Source organism: Pimephales promelas, chromosome 15 (assembly GCF_988280905.1).
Source record: "Pimephales promelas chromosome 15, fPimPro1.hap1.1, whole genome shotgun sequence".
In the NCBI taxonomy this organism is placed as follows: domain Eukaryota; kingdom Metazoa; phylum Chordata; class Actinopteri; order Cypriniformes; family Leuciscidae; genus Pimephales; species Pimephales promelas.
Genome location: NC_142783.1, coordinates 33380325 through 33397729, shown reverse-complemented (window position 1 = coordinate 33397729; position 17405 = coordinate 33380325). Strand labels below are relative to the sequence as shown.

The 17405-nt window shown below is 36.1% G+C and overlaps 1 protein-coding gene across 6 annotated transcripts in view; it reads right to left on the bottom strand.

Annotated features, from left to right (window-relative positions):
• The window catches only part of daam2 (dishevelled associated activator of morphogenesis 2), a 111529-nt gene that overhangs the window by 66632 nt on the left and 27492 nt on the right, over nucleotides 1-17405 (bottom strand). For all 6 annotated transcript variants that reach the window (XM_089120570.1, XM_089120571.1, XM_089120572.1 and 3 more), the window contains exon 2: nucleotides 6912-7142. In XM_089120570.1, the coding sequence (XP_088976696.1) occupies nucleotides 6912-7079 (168 nt within the window). In that variant the 5' untranslated portion in view covers nucleotides 7080-7142. The remainder of the gene's footprint in view (nucleotides 1-6911; nucleotides 7143-17405) is intronic.

Sequence of the window (17405 nt, the reverse complement as noted above, 5' to 3'; positions counted from 1 at the left end):
CACACTCAAACAAATCCTGGGTTGTTTTAACCCAATTTTGGGTCAAATATTCCAAATATGACCCAATGGCTGGGTTTGTCCATATTTTACCCAAAATTGGGTTAAAACAACCCAGCATTTTTAGAGTGCATGAGTGAATAAACACACACATGCACTCAAACACAAGACAATGAGCCAGTGACAGAACCCCCACACAAACAGTTACAAGATACCACACAACACACAACTTTCTGATAAATCCCACGTGTTTGCAAGAGGCTGTTGTATCCAAATGTGCAAGCCATCAACGCACACAGCCACATGTCAAGAAAAAACTCAATTACAAAGACACGCAACTGCAAACGAGTTGCGGATTGATTGCTTCCACTCAAGCCTGCACTGTAAAAAAATTATCGTGATTTTAACAGTAAAAGACTGTAAAAATGCTCCAGTGAAAAACGTTAATTGGTTAACAGAGAGTTTCCTTACTATATACGGTAAATAACTGTGATATATATATATATAATGGTACATTTAATGTAGTTTTACTGTAAAATACTGTTGAATTTACAGTTTTTGGAAGTGAAAAAAAGAAGTCATTGTATAATTTACAGTGAAAAAAATGTAAATTGACTTTCCCACAATTCCCTTCATGACACTTCACATTTGATGTATTTTAACTGTTTATTCATAATTTTCTTATCAGTTATGTTCATTAGGGTTTTATGTTACATTTAACGTTGTTAAATTAATTCTTATTTCATTTTTAAAATTTCAACATGTTACCATAATGGTGTTTAATGTTTGTGTGAATGACACTGTGCCGCTTCTATGTAGAAGTATGAACTTTCTTGTGTAAGAGCTGATAATGATGAGCTTTGATTGATCATTTGACTCTCATTATTGCTGTGGTCAATGGCTGTCGGTGTATTGCAATTGAACAAAACAGATATTAATACTTCAAAATGTCAGTAAATTAATATTATATCAAATAATGAAATACGGTTTATTGGTGTAAAATTAAATACGGTCAAAGTCTGTAAAACCTAAAATGTTGCTACTGTACTTTTAACAGGGAAACTCTGGTAACCACAGCTGTCGGAGTTTCCCCTAAAATGTAACTTTTTTTTTTTTTTTTACAGTGTGTCGTATGATCTATCACTATCATGAAACAATCCATCAGAAGGAGCTGATTAATCCAGTCTCGCTCACAGCTCGTATCGTACACGTTTGCTCTATAGGCATGTCATTGTTTATAGACAATGACTGTTTGAATTGACCAAAGTCAAAAAATCTTCTTTTCAAACCTCATTCTGCAGCAAATGGAGCTCAAATCCTCAGATTAGAGAGCTATTGTGAAAATAGACAACAGATTTACAAGTCAGCTATGTTTGCTATTTAGCTGCAGTATGTAACTTTTTGGGGAAAAAAAATGTCGAGAGCAAGTATAAGACAGTGATCAGTGTACTGTTAAAACCTGTCTCCCTTTCTTATACCCCGATTTGCACGGTAAGATTATAAAATTGATTTATAATTTGAGGGTCCGATTTCACAGGAAATGTTAGTTTGAGGTCATTTTATATGCATATGATATGGCATATACTGAGGATGCAGTTGTTAAGAATTTAAAACGTATCATCTAGTTGGCTGCTTTTAATTTACAAAAGTTGATATTTGGGGAATCACCGGTTGAAAAACTAAGAACTCAATCTGCTAATAGCATGCAGTCAAAAAGGGAAAGTGCTAAAATGAGAATACAGTAAATATTGGCTTTTCAGAGGTGGCGACAACTCTGAGATCTGAAGGGATTAACATGACTGAGCAATCCTTAGATTTAAAAAACAAACAAAAAATTATTTACATTTTTATTTGGTCCGAACAAAAAAAGCAGATCACACATTCATCACACAGCGGTCACCGTGATTTTGCCAAGTAAGACATGGTCCTGGATCAACATATTTTGTCAACATTCCTGTCCCAAAATATAGTCCTTACCCCTAAACCTAAATAGAGACAGACCGATATATCGGCCGATATTAGGCATTTTCCAAACTATCGGTATCGGCAGTTAAAATTAGAGCCCGACCGAAAAAAGGATTTTGAAGGCCGATACCGATACAAATATTTTTGGGTTTTAAAATCCGATATTCCGATATATCGGCCGATAATTTTTTTTTTTATTAAATATTGTTGGATTTCACACACGTGTAAAAGAAAAGCTAACTTTTCTGCACAAGATACGTTTGATACTTTTTCTCTATGTCTAAATGTTCACTCCTCGCAAGTATAACTTACATTTTACAATGCAGGGACTGTAACTAGAGATATGCTAGTTATAAATACAGTAATCATTACTTTATTTAGACATAAAAAGTTCATTGTGGTTTCCAACCTCATTAATTTTAACGTTAGCGGTCTTCCACTGACGATTAGCTTGCTTTGTGGTTAGCTAGTCTATGATGAGCCATAATTTAGCAATAGATAACATCATACTGCAAATTGTAAAACATACATTTTCAATATAACAGGCCAAGGAGAGATGATTAAAGCGTTTCGTCCGTTTTTATTTTATTTTTTAAATATTCATTTATCGGCCATTATAACTGCCGATACCGATATTATGGAAAATGCCTAATATCGGCCGATAATATCTGCCTGCCGATATATTGGTCTGGCTCTAGTTAAAATTGCCGATAAAAAAACATTTCAAAAATAAAATAAAAACGCACGGAACAAGCTTCAACCATGTCATGAGTGTTGGAGTTGTATAGTTTGTCCACCAGAGGGCGCTCTACACCGTTCCTGTTGGCAACACTCGTTGAGTTGGTCACGAAACATACGTTGCTTGAATAACAATTTAAAAAAACATTCACATCAGTTCTATTAACTCAAATAAGCATGACAAAACTTGTGACTACCATGTTCAGTTTTGCTGTTGTTAAATAAGCCGAGAGTGAAGCGGGATTAGCTAGTAATAGTTACGTTACGTTGTTACAGTGTAGTTGACTGACTGTCCTTTTAACTTTAGACTGAAGTATTTTTTTAATAGCGTGTGACAGTTATAGCAATAAGACGCATCATCTCCCCTTGGCCTGTTATATTGAAAATGTATGTTTTACAATTTGCAGTATGACGTCATCCATTGCCAGTGTTGTGCAAGTTACTTCCAAACTGTAATACATTAGGTATTACTTGTTACTGTTATTTAAAAGTAATTCATTACCTTACAATATTACTCTCCCAGAATTGTAATGCGTTACATTACTCATGTATTACTTTTGAGTTACTTTCACCAAAATAACTAAGTAGAACTTAACTTTTGGGCTGTACCGATATGCAATATGAAACCGAAATCGTGATTCGCGATTCGCCACACGACTCAGATCCACGAACCTTCAGAATCGCGACACACCTCTTCCAACTCCAGCGTTATTCTCCTTACCGTCCAGATCCAATGCTGCCTTATCTTTAAATTAGGCTATTAGTATTATTTGAAGTTAACATTATAAAATACGTAGACCTACGACACAAAACTAGTTGAGGATAAATTATTTAAAATTGGGGAAGTCCAGCATTATGGACATGACATTTGCAGTCAAAACTTGAAATAAAAATTCTCAGAAAACACATATATTGAAACGTATATAGGCTACTTCCTCAAAGGACTCCAGACATTAGACAAATATCAGTCTATGTTTTATTTTTAATATTAGGGAAAAGACACACATTCATGCGTGACAAAAAAAAAAAAATAGGAGGCAAAATATGTTTTTTGTAATTCTGTGAATTACACCGCGCAAATCGGATGAGGAAGGGTTGGCTCTCCAGTCTCCATAGAACTTAAAATATTCATTTTATTTTAGTTTTCGTGTTCGCATTTATGAGGAAAAAAACAATGTTACAGACGCGACCGCTCTGAACTGGCACTAAAAGACTGCTTTAAAACTTTCACATAGTCTGTTGCCTTTAAGAAGTAAAAGGAGACAATACACTGTAATACAACTGTAATACAAGCCTCACTGAACATGTAACGAGTAAAATATTACTGAAAATTGATTAGTAATGCCTTACACTACTGCGTTACAGCAAAAAGTAATATGTTACTGTAATGTATTACTTTTGTAATGCGTTACTCCCAACACTGTCCATTGCTAAATTATGGCTCATCGTAGACTAGCTAATCACAAAGCTAGCTAATGCCACTATCATCAATCTGTTCTGTTTCGACAATAAGAGAAACAAGTTTCTTTTTAAAATGCATTATGATTTTATTTTAGTCAAAACTCATAAATAACTACAAATAACTAATGCTAGGGAAATCTGTTAATGTTTTCTTGCGCGTTTCTGAAATAAATACATATATAATCGACCGATATATCGGAATATCGGATTTTAAAACCAAAAAATATTTGTATCGGTATCAGCCTTCAAAATCCTTTATTGGTCGGGCTCTAAACCTAAACCCACCCATAACTTTCCCCTAAAATCAGAGGGTAATGAAAGGTGAATAGCACTGATGTTTAAGTACTTCACTCTGTTTCAAAGCCTAAACTTGACATAAACTGTAAACTTGTCCCTCAAATCTGATGGGTTGATTGGAAAGTTGCTTTTTGAATTTCCATCATAATTTTAGATGTTTGTTCTATTTAATTCATTTAATTACTGACAAAAAACAAACTCTTCCACCCCATAACATTAATGTACTCTAAACAATGCTGGGTTGTTTCAACCCAAATTTGGGTCAAATATAGACAAACCCAAATGTTGGGTTAAAAAAATGTAATTAAAAAAAATAACAGTTGAAAGTGAAAGTGAAAAATTTTAAATTACATTTTTAACCCAACATTTGGGTTTGGGGTTTTTTTTTTCCTCGTCAATAATTAAATCAATTAAATAGAACGAACATCTAAAATTATGCTTTTTTACATTAACTCCGCCCACCATTATCTGACTGAGCCAGACAAAATTACAAAAGGAATCCTGCTGATAAGCAGTGGCATGGAGTTTAAGTCGAAAAATACTTTTTAAAAGGTGAAATAAAGTACCTATTTAGTAGCGAGAATAAAGTGTTTAACAGGTAGGGTTAGGCGGTGTTTAATACACTGATGTGCAATCAGTATCTGCCACTATTTACGTGGTGTAAACAGCATCTAACTACTATTTACACTTAGTGCAAAGATAATACTGTTATTTTCACTTTATTGTAAATAGCATCTAACTCTATTTGCACTCGGTGTAAATATCCGCTGCCTATTTAGATTACCACCAATCTGCAAACCTACAGGTTTATATATATTGAATATAAAGCAAAATACATTCACGTCTTCGCACAAGTGCACAACTTCATCCCAGAGCGGAGAAGGCGGCCTCTGTTCATGTTTCAAACTCATATCATATTCCCAAAAACTGTTAATCCTGTCAACAGTGACCCAGTTCTGTCAGGTTTCATCCAGCTTCCTTTGAGAGACTCATATTGTTGCAACAAGTGCATGATTTGACATGTTACTCACATGTGGAAAACAGTGTCACTTGTGTTTCTGTTTGGTCTTTGGAGAACATGGACAAGTGGACAATGGTGCATGGCAGCAGTCTGCTTTTTTTCAGTAAAACCAATGGTACTATATTTTTTCTTTCTGTATCAAGCATGAGGCTGCTGTGATTTACCTAACAGCTCCCATATGTTGGGCATGTTTTGACTCCAAATGATGAGCTGCTTTTATTTATTCATTTTTTCCTTTCCACAATCTGTTTTTAGCTCAAATACAGGGTGGAGAAAGACCGAAAAAAAAGAGCCAGACAGAAAAAGAGAGACAGACAGAAAAACAAATTAATTATTCTTGCATTGGGACATTTTTTCAAACTCCTTTTATGGTCCATAAAAGAAAGAAGGGCATTACATTAGAGCCCTTCTTGAACTTGAACTATCCCTATAAATGGATGTTTAAAGGTGTAGTTCACTTTAAAAAAAAACTTTTGCTGATAATTTACTCACCCCCGTGTCAACCAAGATGTCCACGTCTTTCTTTCTTCAGTCGAAAAGAAATGAAGGTTTTTGATGAAAACATTCCAAGATTTTTCTCCATATAATGGACTTCAATGGGGTCCAAACGGTCCAAGATCCAAAAGACAGTTTCAGTGCAAACTGCAAACTGTTCAAAGGGCTTTAAACGATTCCAGACGATGAATAAGGGTCTGATCAAGCGAAACGATCGCTCATTTAAAGAATAAATAAAAACATTAAAGTTTTATAAGCACAAATGCTCGCCTAGTTTGTGTTCTGTTCGAACTCGTTCATTTTGATGAACAGGAGAGTCACGAACGCGCATCACAGAACAGAGAAGGCGAGCATTTGTGCTTATAAAACTTAAACGTTTTATTTACTTTCAAAATGAGCGATCGTTTCACTAGATAAGACCCTTATTCATCGTCTGGTGTCGTTTAAAGCCCTTTGAAGCTGCACTGAAACTCTCATTTGGACCTTGAACCGTTTGGTCCCCATTGAAGTCCATTATATGGAGAAAAATCCTGGAATGTTTTCATCAAAAACTTTAATTTCTTTTCGACTGAAGAAAGAAAGACATGGACATCTTGGATGACATTTAAAGTGAACTACTCCTTTAAGTCATTTAAAGATTACATGCCCTACTTTGTACATTAAACTGTTTTATTCAAGATGCTCCAAACCACTGTTGTTTGGCAGCGGAGATCAGCACTGAATTTGCTTCACTAAACTTGTAAGATTGCCTAAACCTCAATAATGCAAGTCAGCATCAATGTCTAACATCAGTTTGGAACACTTGTACAAAAGCCGATCATGCATTTTTAGGAAACTATGCACAGATTGCGCCCTGTTAGCCACTTATGTGTTGCATTATGGATCCCTTGAATAAATTAAACCGATTTCATGGCAAAAAAATCCAGAAGATACTAACCACTAATTCAGAGAAGCGGGCATGCAGTTCTTCCTCTGGGGGCATGGGTGCACTGAACTCCAGCAGCTGCAGCGGGACACTGTCTTTCAGGTTGATCTCAGGAGGTTCACTGCTACTGAAGCAGCACAGAAAGCCCAGGGCGGGCCGCGTGCGCTTCCGGGGAGGCATCCTCTCCGATCAGGAGGAGCCGGCAACCAGAGAGCCAAGAGTCTGCTATCTATGGGGCATGATCTGAAAGAGAGAAGAATCAGGATTTAATTAGGACAACACAAAACGATCATATACAGCAGTGTTGTAGTCAAGACCACTTGACCCGAGACCAAGACCAGTGTATCGAGAATTTTAGGGGCCGAGACCAAGACAAAACCAAGACCAGCGCCCCACACTACATGACACAATAAAATGTAAAATATGATCAAAAGAGATTGATCTGAAAGATACACATTCCCATAAAAACAAACACAGATATTTAACCTTTAAAGCTGAAATAAGCTATCGTTATTCAATACTCCTGGGTGACTTCCATCATTTAGTACTGAATGTAAAACAAGTCTTCACTTTTCTCCGCCTTTTACTCAGTGGTGGAGGAAGTACTGAAACTCAGTACTTAAAGGGTTAGTTCACCCAAAAATGAAAATTCTGTCAGTATTTACTCACCCTCATGTTGTTCCAAACCCGTAAGACCTTCGTTCGTCTTCGCAACACAAATTAAGATATTTAAGATATTAAGATTGCTCCTGTATACTAGTCCATAGGCTTCTTGAGGGAATGACTCTTGCTGGCATCGAAAAGTCATTAAAGCCATCGTTAAAATAGTCCAAGTGACTACAGGGGCTCAATCTTAACTTTATCAAACGACGAGAACACTTTTTGTGCGCAAAAACAAACAAAAATAACGACTTTATTTCAACTATTCGTTTATTTCTCCCTCTGCGCGAGTCAGGTTACTAGTTTAATAGCGTAAGCTTCTGTTATTGTACGTCACACGCATCACACACACATGACCAGCGTCGGCCAATAGTGAGCCTTCGTGTGACGTAGCTCTACGCAATCACACTACGTTAACTGACTACAGGCCCATGGAGAAGGAAGTGAATAGTTGAAATAAAGTTGTTATTTTTGTTGTTTTTTTGCGCACAAAAAGTGTTCTCGTCGTTTGATAAACTTAAGATTGAGCCCCTGTAGTCACTTGGACTATTTTAACGATGTCTTTAATGACTTTTCGATGCCAGCAAGAGCCATTCCCTCAAGAAGCCTATGGACTAGTATACAGGAGTGATCTTAATATCTTAAATATCTTAATTTGTGTTGCGAAGATGAACGAAGGTCTTACGGGGTTGGAACAACATGAGGGTGAGTAAATACTGACAGAAGTGATTTTGCTGTCACCTGGTGTCTTATTTTGGCTTATTTCAGAATGCTCTAAATTATAGTTTGTATTTCTATGGGTGCCCATTTTTGACCCAAATACAAGATTACGATTTTTTTTTTTCACCCACTTAACATTGTAGAATTGAGTCAAAAAAAATGGTGTGTGTTCAGGAGGCAAACTTAGGAAAAGTAGCCAAATCTTGTACTAGCCAGATCAAGGGGAGTAATTTTTAAAAATAAGTTTGTCTAGAATACGGTTTTTAGGGTTAAACAGTAATAAATACACAAAACAATATCAAAATGCAGAGTATTCACCAAAACACAGTCAGATTTGTTCTAAGTGAACGTAAACAGTCGAGAAAGAAAATGCATGTGTAACTGTGTAATGGATCAGTGTGTCTGGTCTTAAAGTGACAGCAGCCTATTATTAAAAATACCTATATGGCAGTTTTCCCCCATGGCATCAATGTCCAATTTGTGGCCAGTGAGCAAAAAAGGTTCATGTCAAGCCCTCTATAACACAAAACCGAATTGTTTAAATGCATTGAAAACCAAAAACATGTTGAGAGTTTAGAACAGCCCTCCGTACTGCCCGATATGTTCTTCCCTCATTAATGTACCCATGCACTGATATTGAATCTAAAGCAGTTTCACAGCAGTCCAGCAGCTTTAATTGCTCAATATCAGAATGGGAACATCAATGAAAGACTGAACCCTTCACTGTGTGGAGTGGCCATAAAGGAGCTCTCCAACGCTTCTTCGGTCCGTGTGGGCACAGAGAAAGGAACCTCCTGGCACCTCTCTGGATGTGCTGGCATAACCCCCAGGGCGCTACAAAGACCTCTCTGTTTGCAGGCTACAATGATCGCCAATGGCAAAAGGGAGAGCAAGAGGCGGCCGTACCCATCACATTCACCGGAACGGAGAAAACACAAATAAAAGTGGCAGTCTTGTTTATTTCAGATTATTTCTCAAACCCTAAAAGACAGGTGCAAGTCTAGGCCCAATCTAATACATAATCTAAATAGCTTGTCCAAGATGAACGCAGGCCCGCTTGAGCTGATCAAACATCTAGACCAGTCCAAACTGGCTAAAAACTTATGTAAAATCCCATCTAAAATCATTAAATTGCTTTTGATTTCCATCCCTAGGAAGTAGGGAGCACAAGATAACGCGGGGCTAGTTGTAACACACTTGTTTTAAATACTTCCACACAAATTACAACATTTTTTCTTTTGTCAAATCAACTTAAATAATTGATTTAGTTCAGATAACATATAATTTTGAGTTTCTGATGGTTAAATTAATCTCCTTCATTGTATTAACTCACTTTTTCCAGTTCAATGAACTTAAAATTTTAAGGCAACCAGGTCACTTACTTTTTTAAGTTAAACTATCAATATTTTTTTTACAGTGAGATGAAACATTAACTTAACTAAGAAATGTACTTTTGCTATGGTTAAATACGTAAATGTTCAGTAATATCTTACAAAGGTTTCTTAATTTTGGCGCAATTTCTCTTTATAATGTTGAAATGACAACTAAATACACCAAGTTTCGTCATACACTGTAAAAAAATATTGATGGTTTAACTTAAAGTAAGTAACCTGATTGCCTTAAAATTTTAAGTTGATTGAACTGGAAAAAGTGAGTTAATACAATGAAGGATATTAATTTAACCATCAGAAACTCAAAATAATAAGTTATTTCAACTAAATAAATTATTATAAAGTCGATTTGACAAAAGAAAATATGTTGTGTTGTGATTTTTTAAAATATTTTTGGTTTAACTTAAAAAAGTAAGTAACCTGGTTGCCTTAAAATTTTAAGTTCATTGAACTGGAAAAAGTGAGTTAATACAATGAAGGATATTAATTTAACCATCAGAAACTCAAAATAATAAGTTATTTCAACTAAATAAATTATTATAAAGTTGATTTGACAAAAGAAAATATGTTGTGATAACAAATCTTGAAAATATTTTTTTTACAGTGTAAAATTAGACAAATCTGATATTATTTTAATCTCCAATCTGTTGTTTAACAGTTGATATTAATGCTTCGCTAACTAGCAGGGTTTAAACCCCAGTTGTGCAGTTGGGGCTGTCACACTGCGTTACAATGTGCCCCTATTAGAACGCTATTATATTCAATCAATACTTTTATGAACTCTATTGAGAAAACACGAGAAACATGTAAATAAAGACTGAGGGTCAATGTTCAGAAATGATTAATTATTATTTTGTTTTGAACTATGCTGTATAGCTGTGTTTTCCGGTGTGTTTGTTGTCAAACAAAAAAATTGTATATTTTTAATTATTAAAAAATGCCATTATTTTACATGAAAAAGTTAATAATTGTATTTTATTAAGAAAATATTTTTGTTTGACTTGTATTTTTTTTATTAGATCAGATTAAGCTGTTATATGGTGATGTTACAATGTACCCCACCTATGGGGCATGTTGTCACATTTCACTTCCATTCTTTCGGGGTAAATCAAGAAAAAAGTATACACTGTATTAATAAAACAAATCCACATAATTATACTAGACATGTGGAAAATTAATGTGGGGAAAAAAAATTAGTAGATTTACACAAATTAACAAAGTCAAAAAGTGTTACGTCGTGCCCCGCTCTCCCCTAAAGCCCATCAATAATGCATCAACAGTTCTAAATGAAAAATCACATCACCGCATAACCATAAAGTTATTTTTTACAGCTTCTACATAAATTCTTCATGCAGTTTGCTTGTACAGCTCTCAAATAAATGCAGCAAAGGCTTTCATCTGCATACATTAAAGAAAGCAGACTTAAACATCTAATATAGCCAATGTACTTTACAGATATGAACCCTTTTCTTCAAGGGATACTCCACTTTTTTTGGAAATAGGCTCATTTTACAACTCCCCCAGAATTAAACAGTCAAGTTTTACCGTTTTTCGAATCCATTCAGCCGATTGTCTGATATTTAGATAGAAGAATATCAGTAACCAGACCGTTTCTGGTCTCATTGACTTCCACAGTAGGAAAAAAATATACTATGGAAGTCAATGAGACCAGAAATGGTACTGATATTCTTCTAAATATAAAAAAAATAAAAAAATAAAAAAATAAAAAATCGTCTGAATACATTCGAGAACGGTAAAACCCAACTGTTTAACTCGAGCCTATGAGCCTGAGTATCCCTTTAGTAAAGCGACAACATTCTGAACATAAACACAGCAAAGACAAACACAACTTTAGCACAGAGATAAATTTAGGTCCTAACTTTAATAATTTAGTTAGTGTGATGTTAAGTCTCAGATGCTCATGAGGATGATGAGGAGGGATATTTGTGCAGCAAGAAAAACCAAATCATTTACATTATGAGGTTCGATTACGGATGAGATGCAGTGCCGACACATGCAGTAGAGACTGGCTTTTGCAAATGAAAGACAGGACCGCCATTTCTACAGCTTCCTTATTAAACAATGCTTTTTTCCCATTAATTTTTCAAAGAGTAGTCTGTCTCCTCATACCAGTTCTAGCAGCAGTCGCATACTAATGCTCACGTCGTGACTCATGCAAGGCAGGGCATGATGGGTAAACTACTGTATGTGATCAGTGGTGTATAAAGAGAGACAGGGAAAGAGTCAGACAGAGATGAGGTGGAGGGAGGGGGGGGGGGGTGTTGGCATTTCTCATTCAGCTCATGACTACATCCACATCTTCCTGCTGGAAGTAGGTCAGTGGAGGAGAGGAGGAGGAGCGTTTCTCTCTCACACTGGTTTCTATCTCCTGCATTATTTTTTTTCTTGCTTGTGTGATCAGCAACAACGGTCACAAATTGAATCACTTTTCCTCTCAATAACATACTAATAAACAAAACATCCATATCAAATAAAAATTAGTTAGTGAAAAAACTATTTAAACTGACGTGCCAAAAAATTGTTCCTGCTTTCAGCACTGAATAGACTAGGTCAGTATTTACTTGATTTATTGGGACCATTATTGGTATATGCTTAGGTAACATCACTATTATTTTTGTTAATATTTCGGTTAGTATCTTCAACCTTAGTATTAAACTTTTGTATATATCTTATTCACAATTTACCTCAAAACCACTAGAGCTGTCAAACGATTAATCGCGATTAATCGCATCCAAAATAAAAGTTTGTGTTTACATAAAATATTGGCTGCACTGTGTATAATTAGTTTGTATATAAATAAATACACACACATGCATGTATATTTAGGAAAAAAATATTATTTATATATAAAATATAAATATAAATTATATATAAATCTATATACAGTATATACATGAAAATATTTCTTAAATATATACAAGCATATATATATATATATATATATATATATATATATAAGAAAATGAGTTATTCATATATAAAATATTTATATTTAGATAATATAGATTATGCATTTATATATATACAGAATTTAAGCGCAAATAATTCTTAAATATATACATGCATGCATAGGTATTTATATACAAAATAATTATATACAGCACACACAAATACATTATGTAAACACAGACTTTTATTTTGGATGCGATTAATCGCAATTAATTTTTGCACAGCCCTAATATATATATATATATAATTATTATACACAGTGCACCCACATATATTATGTAAACAGAAACTTTTATTTTGGATGCGATTAATCGCGATTAATCGTTTGACAGCCCTAGTACGATAACTTTTTCCAAGCGATCAGACTTTTCATTTGCCATATAAAGTGATGTGAATAAGTTAGGACACCCTGCATGCTAAAGTTGCCTAAAAAGAGTAATAAAAAATTATCTTTTGGAAATTGATCTTAATGCCTTTATTAAAAAAATGAGGAAAAATCCAACCTTTAAGGACACCAATTTTCTTTGTGAATGACTAATGCATCATAAATACAGGGTGCATAAGTCACGACACCCCTATGTTAAATTCCCATAGAGTCGGGCAGATTTTTATTTTCAAAGGCCAGTATTTTTTTCCCCATCTGCTTTTCTGCTGATATCTCAGGACGATGGCCGAGGTAAATAGCGTTCGTCAGCTCCAGTTTGTATCCAGCCTCTCACGGATACTTCAGATGCCTCAACCCCGGTGATGAGATGATTAAACGCCTGTGAAGAGACGACTCGACGCCGGCGATATGTTATGCCCTAAATTAATACATGATTAACTAACTTTATTTTTCTATGTACATTTGTGTAATGCACTTTCTGTAAAGCTGCTTTGAAACAATATGCATTGTGAAAAGCGCTATACAACTACATTTGAATTGAATTGAATTTTGGGATGCGTTTACGCCTCTTGTGGAGTCCGATCAGAGCCGACCCATTAACTCGGGTTCGTAGGGAAGTACGGCATCACAAGTAATTGCAATTTGGACCAGTGCTGGAGCTCCTACAAGAACATTTCTCTGTCAGAGAGGGCACGGCCTGGTGACTCTCAAAGTGAACACAAGTGAAGGGATAATTCTTTGGGGAGACATTCCCTTGTCTTCCGTTTTATGTGTGGGATGAGATGGATGAGAACTTTCTGTCCCACTCGGGCTCTGTTTATGCAGTAAGTCAGTCCCTTAGATACTACTTTGATTCCCCCTGCTTTTATTTTGCGTCTATTTTCAATGCAAATATTTTTTTGTGTGATTATTTCCTCATCTTTGAATTGCCATAGTGTATGAAATGTGCTATATAAATAAACTTGCCTTGCTTTGCCTGAAGTTGGTTGATGGCCTTAACATATCTAAAATGTATTTGTAATTTCCAGGCCTTGTTGGTAAGTGCATCCTGTATGGATTTCTCTCATGGTTTAGTCTTTCTGCGACTTAAGATAGAGTAAATCTTCAATCTGTGAGGGGATTTGAGATTTACGACGACCACACGAGCCCGTGGTGTTAATCGGATCAGTCAATTATGTGTTTGTAGCTCATGGCTACAAAACAAGATTTTACATTGGGTAAGATGCAGTGCTGAGTGATCCTATGGTAGGAAACATCTCATTCCCTATTCAGGGAACCAGGTTAGCATACATAGACAACCTCAGCCATATTGAAAGACAAAAATATCTTATAAAAGATATTATTTTATCTTATAAAATAAAAAATAAAAATCACTCCAGAAACCACTAAAACAGCATTATGGCGATGAGTTCTGCACGATGTTAAAGAGCCCCTATCATGAAAATGACTGTTCATATGGTGTGGAATATAGCTCTAAGGGAATGAAAACATCCTGCAAAGATTTATATCTGAAAGTGCACCGTATATAAAGTTATTGTCTTTCAAAAGTGAGAGTCGACTCTGAGTCTATGAAATGAATTGTTTTTGAAACGAGTCATTAGCTGTTACATCGTGACGTAGAGACATACTGGCCGCGCCCAGTTACTGTGCGCGCAGACGGAAGTGTAAACTTGAAGTCTACACGTTCAAATACTTCATCATAACATCATGTCGAGAAGACGCTGTGTTCTACAATGCAAAGATGGTTCAGCCACTTTGTTTTCATTTACCAGGGACGAGCATGTGAAGAATCGGTGGTTAGAGTTCACATGTGCAAGTATAGCCCGATTGTGTTCTCATCATTTTATTGACGAATGACGTTAGTTCAAAAACATAAATGAATTCAAATGTGGATTCGCAAGCGGTTGTTCCTGAAGGAGGGCTCGGTAACTTACTTACCCAGTGTATATGGATCAGCTTCCTCCTTCGAATCACAACCTGTGAGTATTATTAATAATTGTTGCTTTTATGGGTTTTGAACGGTTTTGTTGCGTCGGGGCGCGAGGCAGTATGTGTGTGCGCGTGTGTAAGTTATGATCAGCGCAGCTTCTAGGTCTCCAATGTCAATTTTTTTTTAAATATTGGAAGTGTTTGTCGCTGTTATTGGAGTTGTCATAAAGAATAGAGCGTCTTGTAGTACTGCAGTGCTTTATCAATATGTTTATGCGCTATTCTAACAAACACTAACTGACTGGGTCTGTCATCTGACGAATCTCCGCCGATTAGCGTCACGCAAAGGAGTGGTTTGGAAAAATGAGTCATTGTACGAATCATTTGGGAGTCGGTGAGGAAATCAGTTAAAAATAAATGCATATTATAGTTTTTTATCCTTGCATGCATGTTAAACTGTTTTTGGGAACTCCTAAAACAAAAATAGGAACATTTCAAATGCTATTATAGGGGCTCTTTAAACTCTGTTTCCTTCTCTTTTCACATCATTTTCTCTCTCCTCCAAATAATTGTTTGTTCTCTCTAGAAAGACAGAGCCTGGGCCTTATGTAATGCAAATACACTCTTCTCCACCCCACACGTTTCCCCCAGAATTCATTTCATAATGTTCTCACAATAAACCCAAGGGAACTCCAAGGAATCTTTGGCATTCCAAACCGCCTCTGTCACAGTGGCCAAATGGAATCTTTTCATATTCTTTCTATTACTCTCTCTTTCTCTCTCTCCCTGTTTTTACAAGTAATATCAGAGAGGTTGACCTTTCCCGAGGGCCCCCATCTGATCTTCAAAGCCACTCGTTCCCAGTGTCTGAGGAAAAAATACAGCAACAACAGACAAAGCCCAACTGGAATAAATATATTATGTTATGGGAGTGAAAAATAGGAACAGTTTTTAATTAAAAGTACAAACTATTACAATTCAAATTCTACACATTAACTTATCGAAATGACTTTATACACTGACGCATGTATCATTCATATTTTTTCCCTCCACAGACGCACGTCGGTAAACTAGGGAATAAACTTGCACTCCCTGGGCGGGTCGGCGCAAAAAGGAGGCGTGTTTTTTTTCAGCACAAACAATCCCTGGTGCTATTTTGCAGTTCTGGAAAACAATTGCGCCACTGACCAGAAAAAAAACCTAGTCTAAAGTCAGTGGCGCGTTGCGCGTACATTCAGATTAGAGCCCGACCGATAAAGAATTTAAGGCCGATACCGATACAAATATTTGTTGGTTTTAAAATCCGATATTCCGATATATCGGCCGATATTATTGTTATTTTTTTATTTATTTCAGAAACGCGCAAGAAAATATTAACGGATTTCCCTAACATTAGTTATTTGTAGTTAATTATGAGTTAACTAAAATAATATGATAATGCATAACTGGTTCTCTCTGCCCGACTCTGGCTGGATCAGCAGGTTGCAGGATGTGTGGCGCGTTATATACACGAGTGTTGCCAACAGGGACGGTGTAGAGTGCCCTCTGGTGGACAAACTATACAACTCCAACTCTCGTGACATGGTTGAAGCGTGATTCGTCCGTTTTTATTTTATTTTTGAAATATTGATTTATCGGCCATTATAACTGCTGATACCGATATTTTAGAAAATGCCTAATATCGGCCGATAATATCTGTCTGGCTCTAATCCAGATGCTATTTTAAGCGCGAATGATGCACGCATACACTGTAGATGATTCTCTTATCTACACAGATGCATTTTACTTTTTGCAAATGATGCATTATTACAAGGAAAAATATTAAAACACGAGGGAAATCATTGTCGTGTTCATGACGATGGGAAAAATAGGCTTAAAGCTTACACATTTACCCAAATTATTATATGCATGTTGAACCGAAGCTAATTTGGGTGGGTTCGTCCCGTCCCCAATGTCACTTCTCTTTCTTTCACGGCCCTGACGAGAACGTCAATCTCCTCGGCTGTGAAGCGCGTCTGGTAAATGCGCCGTTATAATCGTATTGCGCCATGGAACAAGCGCACCTCGTTCATCACGCTCTTAAAGGGAATGTGATATGACGTGCTTATCTTATTTTGCCCAAACCACACCTATGAATAATGAAGCTACTTCAGGCCAAGCCCTTTTAAACTTGCGTCGGGCGCAAGAGTCATTTATCCCGCCGGTTAAACAGCAACAGCACCAAAGACACGCCCACAAAGTTACTTGATACTTGCATTTCAGATCGTTAAAATAGGGCCCTAAAAGTATGAACTTTGCTTGCTTGCTTACTTTTGCGTAAAGCCTCTACTTTTGCCTGCCCTGCACTCGAGACGGTGACGTGAGCTCCACTGAAAGTCTTCTTTCCAATTGGTTGTCGCTCACGAAAATCGCTTCTCATTTGCATAAAGTTGAAAATTCTCAACTTTTGTC